This window comes from Macaca thibetana, chromosome 14, assembly GCF_024542745.1.
Source record: "Macaca thibetana thibetana isolate TM-01 chromosome 14, ASM2454274v1, whole genome shotgun sequence".
Lineage (NCBI taxonomy): Eukaryota > Metazoa > Chordata > Mammalia > Primates > Cercopithecidae > Macaca > Macaca thibetana.
This window is the reverse complement of record NC_065591.1, coordinates 105,627,208-105,641,179: the sequence shown is the minus strand read 5'-3', so window position 1 is coordinate 105,641,179 and position 13,972 is coordinate 105,627,208. Positions and strand designations below refer to the sequence as shown.

The window sequence follows — 13,972 nt, the reverse complement described above, 5'->3', positions numbered from 1 at the left end:
CCCTTGCCATCTTCTTCACAAACATGAGAGAGGCAAGTGTCACAATGGTCCCGTCCACTTTTGGAAAAGCAGTTTCTGAAGTGTCTAAGAAAGATAAAAAACAGTGCTTTTCTACCTAGAGCAGTGCTGATTAAAAGGGCTAATATTTCTGATGCATACAGAGTTCTTTCTCTTTCTGAGAAATTTTCACTTTTTTGATTGTTGGTTTTACACTATTTCTGTGGAATGATTTTCTGTGATTTCCTTAGGAGTCAATTTAATTTCTTTCTAGTCTAGATAGATCCCATTGATTTTGCACTTAAGAGATCACATACACAGTCAATAGCTTCTCCTCCCTTTATCCACTTAACAGTTTTCTTTCTACGACCACCCCACCTCCACCTACTCCCTTATTAGGCCATTAATTTCCCTGAAGGGCAACACTTTCCATACCAGGCCTAAGATGGACCCTGCACTGTACCCGCACTGCTACCACTGCAGCTTCTGCTCTTAACTCCAGAAGAGCTTATACAAGATATATTGTGACTAGTCATTTGTCTTAATAGAGACTTAAGCTAAAAACCGGTTCCTCAAATACTGTACTGGAAGTGATTTTCAGGACTCTTAAGTCTGGCAGTATTTTACTAAACCTTTAAGTTTTAGTGATACTTTGTAAGGCTGGACATTTTAAATTATTTTTATAGAATCAACCATATCAACTGGATGTGGTATCATGTGCCTATAATCCCAGCTATATGGGAGACTGAGGCAAGAGGATTGCCTGTGCTCAGGAGTTTGAGACCAGCCTGTGCAACTTAGCGAGACTCCATCTCTCTGTCTCTCTCCCCTCTCTTTTTTTCTTTTTTTGAGATGGCGTCTTTTTTTTTTTTTTTTTTTTTTGAGATGGAGTCTTGCTCTGTAGCCCGGGCTGGAGTGCAGTGGCCGGATCTCAGCTCACTGCAAGCTCCGCCTCCCGGGTTTAGGCCATTCTCCTGCCTCAGCCTCCGGAGTAGCTGGGACTACAGGCGCCCGCCACCTCGCCCGGCTAGTTTTTTGTATTTTTAGTAGAGACGGGGTTTCACGGTGTTAGCCAGGATGGTCTCGATCTCCTGACCTCGTGATCCGCCCGTCTCGGCCTCCCAAAGTGCTGGGATTACAGGCTTGAGCCACCGCGCCCGGCCGAGATGGAGTCTTGATTTGTCTCCAAGGTTGGAGTGCAGTGGCATGATCTCAGCTCGCTGCAGCCTCCGCCTCCTGGGTTCAAGTGATTCTCCTGCCTCAGCCTCCTGAGTAGCTGGGATTATAGGCATGTGCCACCATGCCTAGCTAATTTTGTATTTTTAGTAGAGACAAGGTTTCACCATGTTGGCCAGGCTGGTCTTGAACTCCTGACCTCGTGATCCATCTGCCTCGGCCTCCCAAAGTGCTGGGATTACAGGTGTGAGCCACCGCGCCTGGCCCCCATCTCTTCACAACAACATAAGAGACCCCATCTCTTCACAACAACATAAAAAGAAACAATGTTTTATAGTTCAAAAGTACCAGTTTACCAGGAAACAACAGGGTATTCTGGATTTCAAAATAGAATATAGGAGCATTTTCCTTAGCATGATAATACTTTTGTTTTAAAATAAAATGAGACTTTCGAGTTGTACCTTCATGAGGCCAGAGGGGCCAGGGAACATATTCCCCCACTCCCCCACCCCGCCCTCACACCCTTCACCACCCACCGTCCCCATGTCTACCTGACTCCTCAGTCTGGATTTGGCGGAACCTGCTCCCAAAAAGGCATTAGAAGGAACTGCCAAGCACCAGATTTTGTTAAGAAGTGGCAACTTTTGGAACAGAGAGGCTTTCTGAATAAAAAGAACCAGCCCGCTAGCAAGGCGCCCAAGTTACACTCAGAACCTCCAAAGAAAGAGGAAACTCCTAGGGTGGATGGCGCTTGGAAGACCCCTCCATTCCCAGAAAATAAGGCAGCTGCCTCCAGCAGTGGGTCAGAAGAGTCCCTGGACAGGAAAGCTGCAGTGTCTTGGCTGTCCCCTGCCCCTTCAAAGAATGCTGATTCTGTTGCAGCTAAGTAGATTTGCTGGAGATGCCCTTCTAAACATTAATGGCCACCCAACCCACTCCCAGAAGAAAGGCCCACAGAACAAATCCTCTCAGGTCAGCGCCCCACAGAACTCTACCCGCGCTCACTCAAAATAAATGCTTTGGAGCATCCTAGAAGTTGCCAAGGAACAATAGTGGCAGATGGCTGTGAGGTGCTGGACACAGGACCCAAGGGGCATGTTACTTTCTTGGTTCCATGTAGCACTGTCAGCTACAGTAGAGATGTGCTTCATGATGAGTACATCCTCCCCGGCCATACTGTGAACTGCCAGACCAGGTGGAGTGGTGTCCAGAAGCAGCACATAGTGAATGCCATGCTCTTTCAAGATTGCTCGTGGCATATCTTGAAGATACAGGGAAGATGGTGGTGGACATGCCATCCATGATGACTTCAAGGTCCTTCAGTACTTTCATCCTAAGTCCCTCACCAGTGACAACTCCCATATTCCCCTTCTCCTCCCCAACTAGAAGGGTGATTGCACGGTGAACGTCACCATGTCTTTGAAGCGTCTCATCAAGAATCTGCTGAATTGGGACATCTGGGTTGGGAAAATAGGCATTTCTCTGTGGAAGACACCCAGGCCACCATGGATCTATACAAATTGGTTGAACTCAAGTGGGAAGAACAACTTGCCCAGAATTCCCCGAAAGACTGGTGGCAGTGGGGATGTTGGTGACGTGGGGAGTCAGAAGCAGTACCAGGAGAAACAGGGAAGTAGACCAATGGACGTCTCAACTAGCTCCACATCTTTGGAAGCTAAAAATGTTGGCAAGAGAGAAGTTCTACTCTAGATTTAATATCCATTGAAATTCCATCTCTGGTGTTGTGTCCTGTGTCTGGCTAAGTGTCCCATGGAAGGAGGAAACATCCATGTCAGAAGCAGCCCTGTGTCTTTTACCTCTTACATGGTGCTGTCCCCAGGTCCTAGGGTGCTCTGTGCCAGTGAAGCATTTTGACTTTCAAGGGACAGGGCATACTGGGAAATGTAATTTCCCAAAGTACCTGATCACTAGAGTGGCTGTATGGCTCATTTTGTGCTGCTGCTTCTTGAATAATTAACAGCACCTTCTTTCACTCTCAGAAGTATGCTGGTTTGATAATAAATTATGTGGTCCCATTCCTAACACAGCCTCTGCTTTTGGATCACAGTCTGCATCTAGCCTGTTTCAGGACATTGCTCGTTCTTCCTACTTGACTGCCAGAGGTGCCATCGCAGGTGAGGTTTAGTTCTCCTTAGGGTTCTAAGGCAGTGGAGGTAAGACAGTAGCTTGGAAATCAGCTTTTCTGATTTAGGAAAGCAGTCTCTTTCCTAAGGTAATAGAGGATTTATTTCATGTAGGTTCCAGTGGTAGGTTAAAAAGGAATTTGTAAGGCCCGGTGTGGTGGCTCACACCTGTGATCCCAGCACTTTGGTAGGCCGAGGTGGGCGGATCATGAGGGCAGGAGATCGAGACCATCCTGGCTAACACGGTGAAACCCCATCTCTACTAAAAATACAAAAAATTAGCCGGGCGTGGTGGTGGGCGCCTGTAGTCCCAGCTACACAGGAGGCTGAGGCAGGAGAATGGCGTTAACCCGGGAGGCGGAGCTTGCAGTGAGCCGAGATCGTGCCACTGCACTCCAGCCTGGGCGACAGAGCGAGACTCTGTCTCAAAAAATAAAATTAAAAAAAAAAAATAGAATTTGTAAAGTGTTTCTAACTCATTTAGGCTGGAGGTTGCAAATTTTTGTGTGAAAAATAAGACCTTGGTGATGACCTTGAGCCGTAGGATATAAATAACTCCCACAAGCTTAGCATTCCAGTAATGGAACACTAGCCATAAATGGGTTAATGGTTTTTAGTCTGGCCAAGCACGGTGGATCACTTGAGATCAGGAGTTCCATACTGGCCTGACCAACATGGTGAAACCCTGTCTCTACTAAAAATACAAAATTACCCAAGCGTGGTGGCACATGCCTGTAATCTTAGCTACTCGGGAGGCGGAGGCAGGAGAATCACTTGAACCCAGGAGGCGGAGGTTGCAGTGAGCCAAGATCATGCCATTGCACCTCAGCCTGGGCAACAAGAGTGAAACTCTGTCTCCAAAAAAAAAAAAAAAAAAAAGTTTTTAGTCTTTATCTTGGTAAACCAAGCCCCTAAAAACTCTAATTATTCCCTTGATACATTTTTATAATGGAAAAAATAAAATGATTGTAAATTTCAGATTTTTTTTTTTTTAAGGTTACACATATCTGCTTGTATATGTGTGACACAGTCCTGGGAAAATATAAAAGAAACTGTTAATGGATACCATCAGGTAGTAGAACTGAGATGGAGGTAGATGAGTTTTATGGTCTGTTTTATACTTTTTTGTATTTGAATTTTCATACCAGGTACGTGCATTACTTTTACAGTTTAAGAATAAAAATGTTGGCCGGGCACAGTGGCTCAGGCCTGTAATTCCAGCACTTTGGGAGGCTGGGGTGGGTGGATCACTTGAGGTCAGGAGTTCGAGACCAGCCTGGCCGACATAGCAAAACCCCGTTTCTACTAAAAATATAAAAATTAGATGGGCATGGCACCACATGCCTGTAGTCCCAGCTACTTGGGAGGCCGAGGCAGGACAATCGCTTGAACCCAGGAGGCAGAGGTTGCAGTGAGCCGAGATAGCACCACCACATTCCAGCCTGAGCGACAGAACGGGACTCTGTCTCAAAAAAAAAAAAAAGTCATATGAAATTTGAAAGATGAGAGTTTAGATAAGCTGATAATGGGAGAAGTGAAGGCGAGGAGATAGATCGGAAGGGATAAAACAGTTCTTAAGGTTCTTCTACTTTTATACATTTGAGATCCTTTTATTTTTAATTTTTTTATATTAAAAAAAATAGAGACAGTGTCTCACTGTGTTGCCCAGGCCAGCCTCCTGACCTCAAGTGATCCTCCTGCTTCAGCCTCCGAAAGTGTTGGGATTGCAGGCATGAGACGCTGTGCCCAGCCAAGATCCTTTTAAATGAAAGCTGTGACTTGTGTAGTTAGCAGATTCGAATTTTCTTTCTTCTTTAAATTAGTGAAGATGAAGTGCCTGTGCTGTCTACCCTCTAACATGTAGTTGACTTTGAGTTGCATTGTGCTTTATTTTCCACTTTCATTTTATAATTTTTTAAAATGTAGAAATAGATGGTGTTCTTTCTCTAAATTTTGTACCTGTTTCTTTATTTCACTTTATTTAGAGAAGAAAAATGTGATGTGACCTTCTTCCCTTGTAAAATGGAATCCCAGAATTGTGGGGTTACCTGTATCAACAGGTCAGGTTGATTATCATACCATTTAGACTCTCTACTTGAGTGAACTCTAAAGTTCATTAAACTAAATCTCTTTACTGAGTCTAACGTAATGTTCTAGTAATGGCGGAGTATTTGGTATTTATTATTTACTCACTCTAAAGAAATCTTCAGTAATTTATGCCTGGCCCATGCCATTGAATCAGTATATGACTAATAGGGTACTTTGGACCCTGCAGAGGGAAGATTTGTCACTTTCTTAAACTCTGGCCTTTATCAACACCTACTTCCTATTTTTGGCTTGCTTTCTTTCATTGCTTGATTGTAAAGTAGTTAATCTAAAGGGCAGCAAAGAAAAAAACCTTGGATACTAGTTCACTAAAATTATCTTCAGATTTGGGTACTAGTAATACATTTCTTTTCCTTTAAGAAACAATTTGTTTTTATGACCAAAGCTGGCCAGGCACGGTGGCTCACACCTATAATACCAGCACTTTGGGAGGCCAAGACAGGTGGATTACTTGAGGTCAGGAGTTTGAAACCAGCCTGGCCAATATGGTGAGACCCTCTCTCTACTAAAAATACAAAAATTAGCTGGATGAGGTGACAGGCGCCTGTAATTCCAGCTACTTAGGAGGCTGAGGCAGAAGAATTGCTTGAACCTGGGAGGCAGAGGTTGCAGTGAGCTGAGATTGTACCACTGTACTCCCATGTGGGCCACAGAGCGGGACCCCATCTCAAAAATAAATTAAAAAGCCCAGTGCGGTGACTCACGCCTGTAATCCTGGCACTTTGGGAGGCTGAGGCGGGCGGATCACGAGGTCAGGAGATCAAGACCATTCTAGCTAAGACGGTGAACCCCTGTCTCTACTAAAAATACAAAAACATTAGCCGGGCATGGTGGCCGGCCACCTGTAGTCCCAGCTACTCAGGAGGCTGAGGCAGGAGAATGGCATGAACCTGGGAGGCGGAGCTTGCAGTGAGCCGAGATCGTGCCACTGCACTCCAGCCTGGGCGACAGAGGGAGACTCTGTCTCAAAACAAAAACAAAAAATAAATAAATGATCAAAACCTAAATGTAATATGACGTCATGAGAAAGTGTAACTGTCATGACTTTGAATAGGAGCCCATTCGAAATGTTTCCTGCCAGATATACAACTTCAGATTGTTGGCAATTTTTAGTTTTGTAGTTACGGAATTTTTACCCTATAGATTGAGGACCCTGTTAAATATTGTATAACCTCTAGGAATAAGCCTTTTCATTGACTCCGTGTGCTAAACAGATCTTTTGTCAGCGACTCGTAAAATACAAAACAGACTCGGGCAGTAGAGTACCAATGTCTTTGCCTCTTAGGTATGTGAAATATGGCTCAGGCCCAGCTCGGTTCCCGCTCCCGGACATGCTGAAATATGTTATTGAATTTGCTAGTACAAAACCTGCCTCAGAAAGCTGTCCACCTGAAAGTGACACACACATGACATTACCACTTTCTTCAGTGCACTGCCCAGTTTCTGACCAGACATCCAAGGAAAGGTAATGAAAACAATTTTTTTTAATGGTATGTATTGTTTTTTCTGGTATAATTTAAACTATGCACCATCTTTATACCTGATTCACACTTACCTATAAGAGCACAGGAGCTGTGAGCTCTTTGTCTTAAAGGGAAGGGTTTTGCTGCCTGTCACTTGGGTGGGAGTGGGCCCACCAGTGCGTTTGTCTTATCCATAGGACGGTTGGGTTATTTCAGAGGCTTCTCGAACTGTTCAGGATAGTGTTCAGGCTCCACCCAGTGATGCTTTGTTTTAAACTACAAGCTAGCTGCCATTAAAGGCCTTTCTCAAAGGAAACTTCAAGCCCTGCTCTTCCAAAACATCTCATGCTCCCACACTTGAAATATGCATGACTAAGAAACATCAAGGAAATGGAGGCTTATTCCTGAACAGAAAATTAATACTTGATAAAGAACTGGATAGAAATAAGAGGACAGCTTAGAGGGGCTTCTCTACTAAAGACAAGAGGGAGGCAAAGTCACAGGAGCCCTCTGATTTTATTCCATCCAGCCATGCGCAACAATCTTGATTGCCTCAAGGAGCTATGAAACGTAGCTGGGACATTTGATATGTGTTGCCTGACTAATAAAAACACTAATACTCAATAAAAAGTTAGACTTTTTTGTCAAAAAATCTTGACTATTCTCCCCAACAATCCTCCCCTCCCCCATGTATTAATATTTATTCATCCATGTATGCATAGAAATGCTTATTTGGATAGAACATACCAAATGTCAAGAATGATTATCTCTAAGGAGTGACATGAGTCTGGGGATAGGAGTGGGGCTGCGCTTTCACTTTTCACTTTTTAAAAAAATAGAATCTTTTTATGTACATTATGAAATGTAAATAGTTTTAATTTAAAAAGTGGTTTGGCAGGCTTTTTAATCAACTAAAATAATAGTGCTTGGTATTAGATTTAAAAATTACAGGGAGGTGTATGTGTGTAATCTCCTCTGAAACTGAGATATCTATTCTCTTGTTGGGCGTATTTTTCCATAAATATGGACCTTAGGAAAAAGAGATTTCCTCCATTATTTTGTGCATGTGAGAGAGTGAGGAGGAAGTGAGGGTTTTTTGTTTTTGTTTTTTGAGATGGAGTCTCACTCCGTCGCCAGGCTGGAGTGCAGTGGCGTGATCTCAGCTCACTGCAACCTCCGCCTTCTAGGTTCAAGCGATTCTCCTGCCTCAGCCTCCTGAGTAGCTGGGACTACAGGTGCGCTGATTTTTGTATTTTTAGTAGAAACGGGATTTCACCATGTTGGCCAGGATGGTCTTGATCTCTTGACCTCGTGATCCAGCCGCCTCAGCCTCCCAAAGTGCTGGGATTACAGGCGTGAGCCACCGCGCCCGGCAGGAGTGAGAGTTTTTTTTAAAGTAAAAAAAATAAAGGAAGTTTATATTCTTGAGCTTCGGTGTAAAAGAAAAACCTAACTACAGTTAGAAACTTATTTTATATTCCTGCTGGTTTGTCGACCTGCAGTTTTACTCTGACAATAGGTTAATAGAGAAATTAGCATTTACTTTGTATGCTTTATTCTCTGTTAGTTTACAGTAAAGAGGTAAAGAATTTAACATTTATATTTTGTAGTTGAGATATTATTTACCTGAGGCTAAATACTCTCTTCCTTGGGTATTTAGCTAAAGTAGTAGAGCTAGGATTGTTTGACTTGAAGCCCTTCTCTCAGAACTCCCCAAGATGTCACCTAGTGTGTATTCCTGTGAGTTGTATATTCAGCTGATGCTTCCTTTTTCTTGCTTCTGTGTATTTTGTTCCTGGATGGATAGTGTCACTTTAGTTGCCTTCATCTTGTAAACTCTGTAGTTGATTCTTTGATTCTTGCAGGCCTAGTCTTCTGTTTTCCATTTTCCTTCTCTTCCCATCCTCATGAGAAGGAATAATCAGTGGTCAGAGAACATGAACTAAAGACTCTGGCCGATCTGGCTTTGGATTCGTTTTCATTACCTTGTACCTAGGTGAACTTGGGCATGTTGGTTAATTTCTTTAAACCTTAGGCTTGCAGTTGGTAAAATAGAGATAGCCTCACAGGCCAGTTGTGGTACATGAGATGATGTATTTAGAGAAAAAGCTTGGCTCCGTACCTTTATAGAGTTAATGCTCACTGAATACCTGTACTTTTTCATATAGCATCTTGCTTTCCAAAGTACCTAATTTAGGCTAAGGTGTCTTTTGGAAATTATCATCTGAGCATGATTTTTGTCTTCCTCAGTACGAGTACAGAAAGCTCTTCTCTGGATGTTGAAAGTACCTTTTCTTCTCCTGAAGATTCTCTACACAAGTCTAAACCACTGACATCTTCTCGGTCTTCCGTGGAAATGCCTGCACAGCCAGCTCCACGAACAGTCACAGATGAGGAGATAAACTTTGTTAAGACCTGTCTTCAGAGGTGGAGGAGTGAGATTGAACAAGATATACAAGGTTGGCTCTTTTAAAACTTATCAGTTACTCTTTGCGTTTTCTGTTTTTTGACTGTTTGGAGGTTAAGCACCTTGGTGCACTTCCTGACATTACTATACATGCTACAGAATTCCCCCCCACCCCGCCTCAGATGGAGTCTCGCTCTGTCACCCAGGCTGGAGTGCAGTGGTGCAGTCTCAGCTCTCTGCAACCTCCGCCTCCCGGGTTCAGGCGATTTTCATGCCTCAGCCTCCCAAGTAGCTGGGATTATAGGCATGTACCACCACACCTGGCTGTTTTTTTTTTTTTTTTTTTCTTTAGTAGAGACGGGGTTGCACCATGTTGGTCAGGCTGGTCTTAAACTACTGACCTAAACTGATCTGCCCGCCTTGGCCTCCCAAATTGCTGGGACTACAGGTGTGAGCCACCACGCCTGGCCCAAGCTTTTGAATTTTGACATGGTAATTGTGACTTCTTTTGCACTTCTAGTGCCCTGTAAGCTTGGCTCACACACCCCTATTATACAGATGTGGAAGGATCTCCCCCTCAAAATTTCTGGGAAATGATCACCTTTGCTGAGATTTTTCTGCATCTGCTGATTTCTGTCTCTGTGGTAGTTTATCTGAACTCTAGCTTAAGTTGACCTAGATTTAGCATTTAACTTTTCTGGACTTCTACTCTTCAGGCTTTTCTATATGAAGCATGCTTTTACTGAAGGTTAATGAGGCAGAGTGTTTGAGCAGTACGCACAATGTAAAATTGGATTATTCAGCATTGTATTCTTAAAAAGCCCTTTGACCTCATTGCCCATATTGCTCAGACTAGCCCCCTTCCTTTCTCCTTTTGTCTAGGGAACAAAAAGATGATGGAAATTCCAGATTCTTCCCAGAATCCTATTCAGAGAAATTTAGTCTTACCCTTTGTTCTGCTCTCTCATTTCAGATCCTGTCTGAGACATACATTTTACAGCCAAGTGACCCATTAAAATCTTTTCCTAAACAGCTTACTCTTTTAGAAATTGTGGTGCCAATTATAAAAAATAATTTTTTAAAACCTTAATATAATTACATTGAACTAAAAGCCTTCATAACCTAAAGTTAGGTTTAAAGTTAGCTGCTTTAAAACTGTGTACTGCTTCGTGGTTCCTAGAGGGAAGCTGCAATCAGTAGGACCCTAGCAATATTCTTTGCTTAGTTGAAGTAGCCTGTGTGACATAGAATGAGATAATTTTAATGAAGCTTTTTTCTTTTTCCAAACAGATTTAAAGAATTGTATTGCAAGTACTACTCAGACTATTGAACAGATGTACTGCGATCCTCTCCTTCGTCAGGTAGAATGAAAATTGATGGGAAGTAGTCAAGGCATGTGCTAATGGTAGATACAAAAATAAAATTTGATAGTTTTCTTTTAAACCCAATGGGAATTCCCCTAAGATGTAAGAATAAACTTAAGGTAGAAATTGATGTTGTTCTGTTTCTTTATTTTAGGCTAAAGAAAGCAATATACCTTTTATCAACAACAGGACCTAACACATACTTGTTTGAATTCTGCCACGTGGAATTTTTTCATATTTTAGAAAGGTTTGCTGTCAGATACTAATAAAAATTACTCACAAAATGGTACTTTAAGTAGTGCAGTGGGAAAAACTGAACTAGAGAACAGTTATCCTTTCTTTACGAAAGTTCCATGATTCTTCAAGATCTTTCATTTAACAACATGCTTTCAAGCTTTATTTCTATAATAATAAATTCCAAAAGAGAGGACAGAACTTCTTACTATCCACAGAAATTTTTGTTAGAATAAATTCTGGGAATGGAGGGGAAGAGAGCCTCCAGGAGTGTCTCTGAACCTATTCTAGTTAGGGGCATGGACTTTCAGTGTCTTCTGTGTGAATGAATGGAATGGGCAGAATGACTGTAGGAGGAGAGCCCTGTTTCTAGAATGGCATTGAGGCACAGGCCCATTGCTTAACAGGAATGCACCGTGTAAAACTCAGGTTTCCCCATTTTTTCTTTTGTGTTAATTGAAAAATCTTCACCAGTAATTAAAATAGGTCAAAGTAAGTGTAAATTTAATTTGATTCTGTGACGACTTTCATCTCTTTTACCAGTATTTAATTAGCATTTAAGCATTGTTTTATTTTCTCCATATTGAAAATATACAAATGTGCTTTTCAAATTTTGTAACAAATAAGTATGTCATTAAAAGGGTCTTCACTCCAGATAGATCAGTGATCACTTAACTCTGAGAAGCATGTGGCTGAGTTAAATATGTTAACTTAAATTTTGGTGCCAAATAAAATAGGTGTGGAATAAAATAGCTGCTAACCTTTTTAGGTCCCAAATATACTAAGCATTTTCAGTGTGAGTGGTCAAGGTGATTCTATTTTTAGATAAACAGGGTTTTGAATGAGAAGGATGCATATGTTTAGGTTATATTTGGTTTTAGATCTGAGGAGTTTAGAGTTGAAAGAGTCTTCAGAGAGGTCATGTAGTTCAATGATCTGGTTTTCAAGATTTGGGATTGAGACATAATTGATCAATTCCAAGGCTGTGTTTTTGTTGACTTCATCTTGAATCCACAAGATGTTTTAATATGAACCCCACATTAATCACATCATAAATAGTTATTTCTTAATAACCTAAACTTTATCAGATTACTTTGCTTCACCTGACTGGAGAATGTACATTCTGACTTACAGGTGCCTTATCGCTTGCATGCAGTTCTTGTTCATGAAGGACAAGCAAATGCTGGACACTATTGGGCCTATATCTATAATCAGCCCCGACAGAGCTGGCTCAAGTACAATGACATCTCTGTTACTGAATCTTCCTGGGAAGAAGTTGAAAGAGATTCCTATGGGGGCCTGAGAAATGTTAGTGCTTACTGTCTGATGTACATTAATGACAAACTACCCTACTTCAATGCAGGTAAAAATATCTTGGCAGAATCTATAGATTGGGGAAAATCTGTACTGCTCAGGGAGAAGAACAGTCTTGTACTGCTTTTTAAAAAATTTACAACTTACTATTATATAATAATACATTTTAAAAATATAGACAGTATAAAAGGGAATGAAAAGGAAAAACAAGTTTGCTTTACTACTTCTTTCCTTGACCGCAAGTCCCACTCCCCAGCCAAGTATACAATGTTAGGTTTCTTATATAGTCTTCAAGACACATTGTATACATATGCTAGATTCTATTTATCTGTGTCTGCCCCTCCCCCCTTTCCCCAAAGGGATTATTTTTCCATTCAACTCTGAACATTTTTCATTAATTGAGTATTTAGCAATCTCTATATTTTTAGAAAAAGGATCTACTCATTCTGTTTAACAACTATATAATAATTCATTGTGTGGAATATACGTATTTTTAAAATTTACTCAACTTTCCTCCGGTAGATAGACTTTAATTCTCTAGTTGTTGTTGTGTTTTTAGTGAAGTATTTTTTTTTCTTGCCCCATCTTATGGTGCTGATAGTACATATATTTTTGCACCCTTTGGAGAATAACTAAATTTTTTCTTTCTTTTTTTGAGACAGAGTCTTGCTCTATTCCCCAGGCTGGAGTACAGTGGCACAGTCTCGGCTCACTGCAGCCTCTGCCTGCCGGGTTCAAGTGGTTCTCCTGCCTCAGTCTCACAAGTAGCTGGAATTACAGGTGCCCACCACCACGCCCAGCTAATTTTTGTATTTTTAGTAGAATCGGGATTTCACCAGCTTGGCCAGGCTGGTCTTGAACTCCTGACCTCAGGTGATCCACCCGATTCAGCCTCTCAAAGTGCTGGGGTTAGAGTTGTGGGCCACTGAGCCTGGCCCAGAGTAACTAAATTTTACAGGTATATTTGCTTGAATAGTTTAACAATTTTTATAGTACTACTGCTCATGCAAAGAGCAATAATAATTATCATTTATATTGGTACTTTACTCCTTAAAGCATGCTTTCAAACTTTTATTTCTCTAAGAACTTACAACTGTAAAAAGGAGGGAAGGAGTTAGAAAATGTTGTTATCTTCATTTTCCAGCTGGATAACAGGTTCCAAGAGGTTCTAAAGTTGACTAATTACATAGTTAGTAAATAAATGGCAGTCCCAAGATTCAAATACAATTCTCCAAATTCTGTGGTGTTTTCAATTTACATTATTCTTTCTTTCACATCCTCTATGAGAGGTCTTATGATGAACATTTTACAAGTGAGATAATAGAAAGCTTTTGTTTTTAGTATTCAGACTTTACTGTGTTGCATAAGTAAGGAAACATCGCCCCGGCATGGTGACTCATGCCATTACTTTTACAGGTTAAGAATAAAAGTGTTGGCCGGGCATAGTGGCTCACGCCTGTAATTCCAGCCCTTTGGGAGGCTGAGGCAGGCGGATCCCTTGAGGCCAGGAGTTGAAGACCAACCTGGCCAACATGGTAAAACCCTGTGTCTACTGAAAATACAAAAATTAGCCGGGCATGGTCGTGTACACCTGTAATTCCAGCTACCAGGGAGGCTGAGGCAGGAGAATCCCTTGAACCTGGGAGGCAAAGGTTGCAGTGAGCTGAGATCATGCCACTGCACCCAGCCTGGGCAACAGAGTGAGACTTTGTCTCAAAAAAACAAACATGTAAGATGTTCTGTCCAGGTAGCACATTATCTTTCTGA

At 41.7% G+C, this 13,972-nt stretch overlaps 2 protein-coding genes and 1 pseudogene across 16 annotated transcripts in view; 2 read left to right on the top strand and 1 right to left on the bottom strand.

Annotated features, from left to right (window-relative positions):
• REXO2 (RNA exonuclease 2) overlaps positions 1-13,972 on the bottom strand; it is a 1,032,599-nt gene that overhangs the window by 630,755 nt on the left and 387,872 nt on the right. The gene's annotated exons all lie outside the window — the stretch shown is intronic.
• Positions 1-13,972, top strand: part of USP28 (ubiquitin specific peptidase 28) — a 77,127-nt gene that overhangs the window by 51,569 nt on the left and 11,586 nt on the right. For 12 of the 15 annotated variants that reach the window (XM_050758069.1, XM_050758068.1, XM_050758078.1 and 9 more), the window contains 4 exons: positions 6,709-6,888; positions 9,137-9,345; positions 10,584-10,654; positions 12,026-12,254. In XM_050758069.1, the coding sequence (XP_050614026.1) occupies positions 6,709-6,888; positions 9,137-9,345; positions 10,584-10,654; positions 12,026-12,254 (689 nt within the window). The remainder of the gene's footprint in view (positions 1-6,708; positions 6,889-9,136; positions 9,346-10,583; positions 10,655-12,025; positions 12,255-13,972) is intronic. The other 3 variants (XM_050758080.1, XM_050758074.1, XM_050758073.1) reach the window with 1 other exon arrangement.
• Positions 1,473-6,702, top strand: LOC126935925 (interferon-stimulated 20 kDa exonuclease-like 2; annotated as a pseudogene).